Here is a 10733-nt window from a genome sequence, read left to right as displayed (position 1 = left end):
AATGTGAAACGTACCAGTTGTGATGGGAAACACAAGCCGCCAAATGGAGTGACACCTTCAGGGACCCCCCATGGAACTGGGACCCCCCCCCCCCCCATGGAACTGACCCCCCCCCCCGGAACTGGCACCCCCCCTCTTACCTTGCGCCCCCACCCCTCCGCCACTCACCCTCAAACTGTCAACACATAGGAGAAGGAGGCTATTTCCATGAGAATAGCAGGATATGATGAGACAAATGAAGATTAATGGGATGTTTGGGTGTCAATGGAGTCATTGTGGGCAGATGGATGGAGCACCAGGGGCTTCTGGGTCCTGGGCTGTTTGATGGACAGAGGGGAACAGGGAGGAAGAGAGGGACACGAGGGGGCGAGAGTGAAGGAGGAGGAAGTGGATAGGTAGACAAGGAGATGGTTTTGAATGGCCCGCTCTCTGTCTCTCACCTTCTATTACTGTAAGTGCCATTCCCATTGGCACTTTTGGCCACACCGGGTGATGCCGTGTTGCGCCGATTTGTCTTCCCATTATCAGTGACCCGCGCCCGTTCTGGACCAGAGTAGGACCAATAGCCAACTGCGCTAGTAGCATGGAAGTCAGATGGGCTGCATTTCTCTGCTAGCTTCAGCATCCATGTTTCATTTTGTAACCTATATAAAAAACAGTGCACAATAGCTGCCAATTAGAGGATGTATTGTGACAATGAATTACAAATAATCAATCTGTCTATACATTTAAATGTGTTGTTACCTGCAACAACCACATTTGTTACCTGTAAATGTAGCCTTCCTCTGTAGCATGCCATGGTCCCAGGCAGGGACCCAAGACATTTCCAGAAGTTCAAAACAGAATTCTTATTCTTTCCAATATCCAAGTTTTTCATTCAACTCGACTGGCCGCACCTCTGCAGCTCTCGTACTAGAAAATAAAAGTTCAATTCAGTCCATTAACACAAAATGTGGCGGTAGAATTCGAATGAAACAAATTATTATTCTAAATTAAATTTGAAAGCACATCGTAGGCTATAGGCCTATTTTAGGTTTTACGATGCACACATTGCAAAGTGAACCTCACATTGGATAGTATACTTCTTTAACATCCATGTTAATAAACTACGAGAGCACAATACATAGTAAAATATTCTTCAAGTCATACATTCAAGTATTATATTATTTCCCCCCCACATTTGTGATTAGCATGCATCTAGGTCGCTGGATGGTAGTTTATACTGAGATTCGGTAGATAAACAGGGATGAATCCCAGATGGGTTAGTGCTACTTCAACTGCCGTTTTACTGAGGTAGATAGTTGTGGTAAGTCTACATATCATGGTTTTGGCAGTCAAATAAATTACAAACAAAATCTCAAATTACAGCTAAGACCTGTGTGAATGTCATCCCATAGTAGGCTGTGTTGGGTTAGGGTTATTTGAGTTCCCATGTACGGTCTAGCACGACCTGCATCATCAGTTGTAGAGCAGTATTGCCTTGTTGTTATGGGAATGTAGATCCTGCCGGTGCTGAGTCAGACAACTCTAGGCCAGAGCGTATGGGAATCCAGCTTTAGAGTCAAGAGTCTGCTTCCTTCTTATCTACCTAGCCAAGCATGTCTGAGAGGAAGCCTTTTTTATGTTTTATTAGTGTTTATAAACAGTACACAGTACCAATCAAACGTTTGGAAGTTCAAACTTGTACTTGATACTGTTGGGTATCTGCAAATGGCAAGATGTGCATCTGTTCGCACAACATGTTTATTCCCTAATTACGTCAACAAATATGAGGTAGTCTGTGTATTTGGCATCTACCTTCCCACATACAAACTAGTTACCGATCCTTCATTCCTCTCCTTGTGACATTCTGCCCACAGATTCCCACAGTTCCACTTCCTCTGTGAGCTTTGTGTCGCACCAATCATTCTGTCTGACCCCTGACCCCTCTGAGGAGTGACGAGTGGCACTGGGAGATTTACCAAGACAGGTTTGGGGAAGAGACCACTATCCCTGTGTCACTCTGTTTTTGTAGCAGCTGTCTATCCACACCCCTAGCTCCGCACACACACACACATACAGACACACACACACACACACACACACACACACACACACACACACACACACACACACACACACAGACAGACAGACAGGCAGACACACACACACACACACACATACATACATACATACATACATACATACACACACACATACACACATACATCCATACATACACACACACACACACACACACACACACACACACACACACACACACACATACATACACACAGACACACACACACACACATACACACACATACATACACCCCCACACACACACACACACACACACACACACACACACATACATGCATACATACACCCACACACACACACACACACACACACACACACACACATACATGCATACACACACACACACAGACACACACAGACACACACTCTCTCTCTTTTTAGAGCTGACTCCAACCCTGAATGAAAGGATAGGCTTGCCTTTGAAACACTTGCATGATAGCATGTTTTAACTAGCAAAAGGGGAGGGGGGTCTTTAAAAAGGGAAACCCATCCTTTATCTGGAGAAGAGAAGCACTAATTCTCCTCAGAGACTAAAGCAAGTCTTACTTTACCATGTAGACTGACACCCCAATTGAGGTTGTGTGTGAGTTTGTTGACATAGCAAATCCATAAGCAGCTTTCTCGAAGAGGGATAATGTTGGCTTGTTGTTCTACCAAACAGCATATTTGTTTCTCCTAATATGTGTCGGGCTTCCTCCATGGTACAGAGGGAATGCTACAGCAGATGTGATTGCTGCCAGATGGGCTGTGTTTCTAACCAGATGTTACCAACCGTGCTCTTATCAGATGTTAGATACTCTATTTTACAGTCCAAGGGGAGGATGTAGTGTGTGTGGTGAACAGCAGATGGCGCCAAACCTGACACCGGTCTGCCATATACAAGAAGTATGGGTGTTTCAAACTAAGCTCAACATACATGTCATTCCCACTATCAAGCAACTGAAATGTATGTATTTTGTATCACGCTGTATCTATGAAGCCTGTCTTTTTTTGGTTGTTCTATGCCCTCTCCATGTCCCATGATGTTTTAGACAGAGGTGAGGAGTGTGGGAGTTAATGCTCATGATTTGACCAGAGAACACAGATAAATATCACTTCAAACATGTGATGAAGCATTTTACAGAAAGTATCCTCTGTACCCACTCAGTAACTGGAAACCACTACATACAATCCTCTATACAAATGAGTTACAATGTTGCTATTCTTCACCATTTTCATGTCACCAGTTGTAATTGGTATGCCTTGCATGTCTTGACAGAGTCAATGGCCCTTTTCAGGGTTTTAATCTTTGGTCCTAATAATTGCAGCTTCCCAAAGTGCTCAGTCTGAATGTCCCAAAATGGACCCCAAACAGCCCACCTCGAGTAATTTTTAATTTTCCACACATGATTGCAAAGTTACGGAGCCTGACCTCGCTGACCTCCATTTTCTCTGAACTTTCTTAATAACTGTAGGGTGGAAGAAGGAAAAAAAAAAGGTTTCTCACTAATTGCATAACGTTACCTCCTAGTGCCATTAAAGCTGAAGGTAAAAAAAGCAACATCCAAATAAAAGTGAGGTTTAACTTAGTTTAAAACTAAACCACCATGTCACAACATTGGTCATGCATTATGTTATTTGAGGCTTTTCACTCTATAGGTGAACTACGTTTCAGCTGTGTATACTATAGGCTGAATGGCGCAGTCCGAGTTCACTGAACATCTGACAATGTTTTTCAAGCCAGGATCGGGATGTTTCTATGTGTAATCACGGCCTAATTCTCCCAAACTTGGGTCATTTTGTAAATTCTCAGGGTCTAGTCAACTGTAAATAGCCTTCCGGGTTCCTAGGTGAGCCATCAAATGTTTTTTACGTATAACCTTATAATAAAAGTCGAAAGATCTTTCAGACGCCATTACACAATTCATTAATTTCCTGTGTGTTTTAGGAGAGAAAGCTGTTAAATCCGCCACTACTGGCGCCGTTTGGTTTACATGAATATCTCATGTTAACTACTTCCTCTGAGGGGCTGTTCTGTGAACGCTGGAGCTCCACTGGTAGAGGGCAGCTGACACGCTCCTCATCCTGTCTACTCAATCCATCATCTGCTTTCAATCATCATCAAGCATTCATATGAATGAAGTTTTTAGTCAAACCCTCATTGCAACACAAAGATATTCAGTTACAGATAATTGGTTGCTGTAGGGGAGGAAATGCATATGGGCTTTGAGACAGTACTGCTAGTACTACTGTACTGTAGATGATGATAGTATTGAATTATGCTCCTGTCTGATGTCTGCATACTTAGATGGATGCAAGCGCACCTCATGGCGTTCCCTGGTCCAGGCCAGTCTCCCGGCCTCTCAGACATGTCACTATGCATGGTGTGAAGCCACCGCTGTGGCTCAGTGGAGGCCGATCTTTGAAGGGCGGCTGGTTGTGAGAAGTCTCTCTCGTTGACCTTTCCACTAGACGTAAACATTCTCACGCTTGATAGAATGTCATTTTTGTTTTGTCTGGCCACTCTTTCAAAAAAGCATAGTACTAGCCTTGTAAGATTCTTGCCGTTTCATTTGGTAATTATATTTTGTGCTGCCGCTCATTCGGTAGTAACAGGCTACCTGGAATTGCAACTGACAGGAAATGAATCTTATCTCAAAACGCTGTAATAAGCCCGCTAGTCAAAACAGGACTTTTTTTTGTATTTTGTGTTGGTTATCACTTCCGAGCTTTGCTTCTCTCTCGCAGTGAGCCAAGCATGATGGGATTTCTATTTGTGCCGTCTTAAAGGATTAGAGCTCATTGGCTGTTTTCCTGACTGCACAGTTCTCAATAGGCTGGTGCCAAAGCAGCACAGGGCGTTCTGCTAAAACACTGCCCATCAATGTTATCTCAGAGTATTACTATCTATCTCTGTTTACCTGTAAACAATATGCTCCAGTTTAACCCAGTTCTCACTCAATCAAACTCAATCTTTTTTGACCATCAGTTTTGTAAAAAGATAGCATCTTCTCATATTCCATGGTTTCCTGTATTTTCTGCCGTGTTCTCTGAGGGACTTTGTGGATTAGCTAAACTACATTGGCTAAGGACAACAAATGGAGGATTTCATTTCCAGGACTTGTGTGCGTTTGTGCGTGTGTGTGCGTGTGTGTGTGTGTACTCATGCCCAGGAAATGGGATACCAGCAGGGGATGTATAAGCTCTGGAAGGGTGTGTGTGTGTGTGTGTGCGTGTGTGTGCGTGTGTGCGTGTGTGTGTGTGTGTGCGTGTGCGCGTGCGTGTGCGCGCATGTGTGCGCGCATGTGTGTGCGTGTGTGTGTGTGTGTGTGGGGATTGGGAAGTTGAAGAGTAGGATCCCCAGGCAAGTATCAAACTTCAAGGGCTGTATTAGTGTCCGATTACACACACTGCATCTAAGAATACATCACGCAAAGATCCAAATAAACAACGTTTTATTTCAATAAAGATGATTATCTGCATGTGCCCAAAACAAAGCAGGACACCTAGAAGTGGATTCACACGTTAAGTATTCTACGTTGAATTCACTTGCTGTCGATGGCAGGGGCTGGACATCATGTGCAGTCCTGGTTCTAACGCTCTGTCCCTGGCAAGGCAGTCTGCTGTGGTCCCCCCGTTGGGATTACCAGGCAGGCGTAGATAATAGAAAAGACTAAACAACGATGAACGAATACACGCATTCCACTGTCACAGACCACTCCTCTGTTTTAGTAAGCAAGAGAGAGAGAGAGAGAGAGAGAGAGAGAGATTGAGACTGAGAGAGAGATGAGGGTGGGGAGAGAGGGGGCGTGTGTGAGCGAGAGAGAGAGAGAGAGAGAGAGAGAGAGGCAGGAAATGAGGGCCCTTTGTGTGCTGATACCTAGCAGACATCCCCAGCGTGTGTCGTCTTGTCTCTTGGCGAGTAGAGACCACCAGTGCCCTTGGAATGCTTTCAGTTCAGGAAATCTCCTTTATTCTCATAAATACGGCTCTAAACCCCTCCACAATCCCCACTGGAGAGACACTCTCCTCTTCCGCTCTCTCTCCCCGTCTCTCTCCCTCCGTCTCGTTCTCTCTCGCTCTTTCTTTCTTTCTCCCTGCCGCTCTCTTTCTTCCTCTCTCTCGCTCTTTCTCTCTTTCTTTCTCTCCATTTTGCTCCCTCCCCCTCTCTCTCTATTTTGCCCCCCCCTCTCTCTCTCTCTCTCTCTCTCTCTCTCTCTCTCTCTCTCTCTCTCTGAACATTGTAATTGGGCTTAGTCTTGCATCTAGCAGGCATACTGTAGTAGCCTCGGATAGTATAAATGGCTGCATTGATAGGACCGCAACGAGAGCAGAAGCCTCCTCACATGTCGAGTTGTGCTGTTTGCTGATGATGTGCTCAGCACTGAGGGCTTACAGCGTGTGTTTACTGTACTTTACCCATAAGCATGTACTCTTGTGTTTGTTGCCGGTCTCCCGAGTAAAACGTCCCGCTCCTGATCGACCTTTTAGATGACACGTCTCATTCACTAGCGTCTCCCGGCGGACTGAACTTTAGAAAAAAAGATGTCCGTAGATACAGTAGACCAACACCTGAAAGGCCACTTCACTCTGCCTGCCCAGTCAATGTTCCCCCGCGTGATAAGAAGCTGGCAGCCAGGTGAGTCATCAGTCGTCACCTGCAGGATACGGCAGCCCGGCAGGGGACCCGGGAGAGGCAGGAGCTGCAGATAATACCCCCTTTGTGTGCTCCGAAAGCCCCCCTACAGAAGCGCAACCCAGCCCCGGGATCCCGACACCACATTAAGAGGCGCTTACAGGTGGATTAGGTGTAAGTTTGGGGGATTTTAATGCGAGCGCAGGGGTACTGTAACATGCGACAAAGGGGTTTGAGCCCGCCCAATCATAAAAGGAGACAGGATTTTTTTTTTTTTTTTTTTTTTAAGTGTAACAAGGTCCAATAGTGTTTGGGAGGCTAACAAATGAGCTATTATTTGAGGGATGATTCAGGAGGCACACTGGACAGGCTGGTAATGGTATCCCAATGTATATCCTCAATCGGTCGAGTCATCTTCATCAAGATTTAAGTTACCCATTGTAAGTGAAATGAAATCAATCCCTGCTCCCTTCCGTGAGGCCCATTTGCTGTCAGAGCAGGAGTAATGTTTCCATGTTCCAGGGCTGTATATATCTCACTGCTGGTTAAGCATGTGGTTAAGCAGCCCCCTTTCCGGAGGTTTACACAGGGTTCAGCGTGTTGTTTGAGGTAATGAGGACTCGGAAGATGCTTTATGGAAACGCACGTAAGCTTAAAAGTGCGGAAAACTCCTCTGCAAAAAACGTAAGACCTATAGTATGAAAGCAACACGTAGTGTTGTGCTCTCTGCCGGAATTTGAGATGTTTGCAGCCCACAAATGTCAAGGGAGGCTAAATGTTGCACTTTTCCTAATTGTGGTGATGACTGTGTGGCCTTAAATGTTAATGTGCTCATCTTTTAAACCCATCAACAAAGTATGGGTTTTTAGATTCAATATTCCGGCTTTGGCCAATCTAAGTGTCTGTGAATTTTCCCCTCCAACCACTTCATTGAAAAGACTTCTTTCCATGGAATTCCTCATTTAAGTGCTATTCTCCTTTGGCAGCTGCTCGCGAAGTCGATTCATCCTTAAATCACCTTCGGTCTGCGAACCCATGGGGTCAGACGTCACATGGGATGGTGATAAACGATGGAACAAACATGTTTGAGGTCTTTCCCAAATCCTGTTGCAGGGACTTGGCAAAAGTGTTGGAAAGAGGACAGCGACATTCCACGGTATTTCCTCTTCTCAGGCTGATAAATGTTACTGTGAAGATCCTTTCATTCACCTTCTTCCATTTTGAGGCTCAACAAAAAACATTAGGCCTATTTTCTGCGCGCGTTTGTGTGTCTGCGTGCGGGTGCGTGTGTCGCTATTGTGTGTTGGGATCGTACATGTCTTTGAAAAACACATGTCATCTCTGGAGTCGGGGTAATGAATGGGTGACAGGAAGCACCAGAAGCACTCATGCTCAGAAACCTTGACTTGGGACGGCGGCCGTCATCCTGCCAAATATTCTCATGTATTTATCGGCTCTAAAGGGCACAAGGTCCCATCCTAAATCCTGTTGCCTGAGAAATGGAAGCATTTCAGATGTTCCCAGTCAACTGTCCTCAGGGCCAGACCCTAGAACTAATCTCTTTCATCTCCGGTTGCTGGGGGGGAGAAAGCGGAGAACGCGCAGGCAGGGTCCCCTCCTCCAGGATCTGTGCCTCTGTTAAATAGATCACCTCGGGGGGGATGCAGCTGAGCCCCCCCTCCCCTCCGTTCCTCCTCCATTTCCCCTCCCTCCCTCCCTCCCTCCCAGGGCCTCTGAGCTGGGCTGCCTTCCCTTTGGCTTTCCCCTTCTCCTTCCTTCCTCGGTTCCTCCTCTAATAGCTCCCTTGTTCCTGAGTGGTCGGGGCTGCCAGCTGAGCGGTCATTCGTGGAAGATTCATTCGCGGCACAGTAATTGTAAACAGGCCGAGGGACGGAGGGAGGGAGAGGGGGAGGAGGAGATACAGAGACGGAGAACGAGAGCGGCGCGTACTCGCTTTTGCGTCGGGGGGGCAAAGTTTTCAGCGGGCCCAGGAGAAACGGAAAGCATATCTCTTTCTGTGTTCTTTTCTCTCTCTCTCTCTCTTTATTCTCTCTTTCTTGTCTTCGCTGCGTGGTCTGTATGCGTCTCTCTTATTCAACCCTCCTCCCACTTTTAAAACTTTCTTTTCCTTTTCTTATTTTTTTGCCTCTTATAACTCATCCATTACTTATGGCCCATGGGCAATTTGTGTCATGTTTCATTGATAAATGTTGCATGGAATTATGGTATGCGGTCAATCGGTGAATCGGTGAATGCATGTTTAATACAGTCCCTCTATACGCTTGTCAATGGTACTTTGTTTTGTAAAGTTTACCTATGACCATGGCAAGCTTTATTTTCTTTCTTTTTTCCTTTTTTGTGTGGAAAGTTTAGACCTACAGTCCCCCCCCTCCCCCCTCTTCTAGCTGCAGGATCCACGTGCACGTAAACACCATCTAGATCCAAAATGGTGGACAAAGGCCACTGGAACTAGGGTTGCTATTACTAAACCACTGCTCACATCACAATGAAGATCACTGGAGGTAAAAAAAAAAACTAAAGGTAAAGTTAGAGACTAATTCATTAATGAGGACCAAATTCTGGTTGACGTATTTGCTAAGCTACCCAATACAGATGCAAGATGAGAGACTGTAGTACAGTGCGGTCATCATGCCTCAATCTAACAAGCCGATGAAAACGTATAACCTTGGAGCTTTTAGTAGTGAATTAGAGTGGTGTTGGTAATATTACCCCGTGGCGTTTCTCTGAAGTTACCCTGGCGACAGGAAAGCATGTGGTCAGTCAGCAGTTACAGGAAGCGTGTCAGGGGAGACGTCACATGGGACCCGGGAGGTGTGTGTGTGTGTGTGCGCGTGTGTGGGTGGGTGCGCGTGTGTGCGTGTGCACGTGTGTTACGTTCTTGTGTTACCCAGCAGCCACTGGGGGCAACTAGACCTGGCCCTGACCTCAGATGATTGGTCCTTTATGACGGCGTCGTAAGCTAGGCTGCAGTCAACACAAACCCCGACTACAAAGGCAGCAAATGGCCGCCTTCCCTGGCTTTCTCTCTGTCACTGGCTGACAGGTTGACTGCACCAAAAAGTGCCCTTGTTGTCTAAACAGACCACATAACTTTAAATACTATATGTTTGCTGCTTTGCATTTGTTTTTTGTCGACCATGTGCTTGGCATGAGTTTGGAAGTGCTTATCACTTCATGGATGTTGTGAAACATGATTTGAATGCACCTCTGCTGGGACTTATTTATCTCTCAATTATCTGCAATTATCTCTCTCTCTCTCTCTCTCTCTCTCTCTCTCTCGTCCTGTTGTTGTGTTTCACTTTACCAAAAACATTTCCACCAACGAGCCCCAGGGTCTCTACTCTCAATGTTTAGAAAAAGAGTTGATTGGAGCAATAGGCATGTCAACCGCCAATGGTGCATTTCCCCCCTTCGGTGAGAAAAAGGGAGACGAGATCCAGCCATGTTTTGATTTCCTCTGGGAGGGAACGTAGGTAATAGACCCGTGTGAGGGGAAGCGAGAGGAGTCCACCATTAGTCTGCCTGCATCCTGTGTTCTGGAGGCCAGGCTGCAGTGGAGAAGCAGCATTGGAGTGTTTGCTTGTTATAAACGGGGCTTCAGTAAGCTTTAGCTTTGTGGTATCCCATGTTAGCTTTGTAGCGTGCAATAAACATGACTGGGTTGTTAGGTCATGGGTAAACATTTGTACTTGAATAATGCACTTTCCATCGGCCACGTTGAAGTGTACTCCCACATGCCATCGTAAAAGTTTTTTTTTTTTGAATGAATGAATGAATGAATGAATGAATGAATGAATGAATGAATGAATGGGGGATTCTCTCCTTGCAACAGTGGCAGGTAGGGTAAATCATCACCTTTGCTGTATCCTGAATGGGTTCAAGCCGGGAAGGCCATTGCAGGGTTGGTGTCACTACAGTACATGACAACAGTTCCCATCAGCGGGCATGGAAACGGCGCCCTTCACACTGTACCGCGCGCCCGTCGAACAAGCCGAAGGAATCAGATTAGTAT

At 45.8% G+C, this 10733-nt stretch overlaps 1 protein-coding gene across 1 annotated transcript in view; it reads left to right on the top strand.

Annotated features, from left to right (window-relative positions):
• Positions 1-9679, top strand: part of afg2a (AFG2 AAA ATPase homolog A) — a gene marked incomplete at its 3' end in the record, with an annotated part of 31765 nt that extends 22086 nt beyond the window's left edge. Inside the window, exons 14-15 of the mRNA XM_084456565.1 lie at positions 9451-9476; positions 9613-9679. Of these exons, the coding sequence (XP_084312691.1) occupies positions 9451-9476; positions 9613-9679 (93 nt within the window). The remainder of the gene's footprint in view (positions 1-9450; positions 9477-9612) is intronic.
• Between the last annotated feature and the right edge of the window lie 1054 nt (positions 9680-10733).

Source organism: Borostomias antarcticus, assembly GCF_949987555.1.
Source record: "Borostomias antarcticus genome assembly, chromosome: 22".
Classification (NCBI taxonomy): domain Eukaryota; kingdom Metazoa; phylum Chordata; class Actinopteri; order Stomiiformes; family Stomiidae; genus Borostomias; species Borostomias antarcticus.
This window is presented reverse-complemented; position numbering and strand designations above follow the sequence as displayed.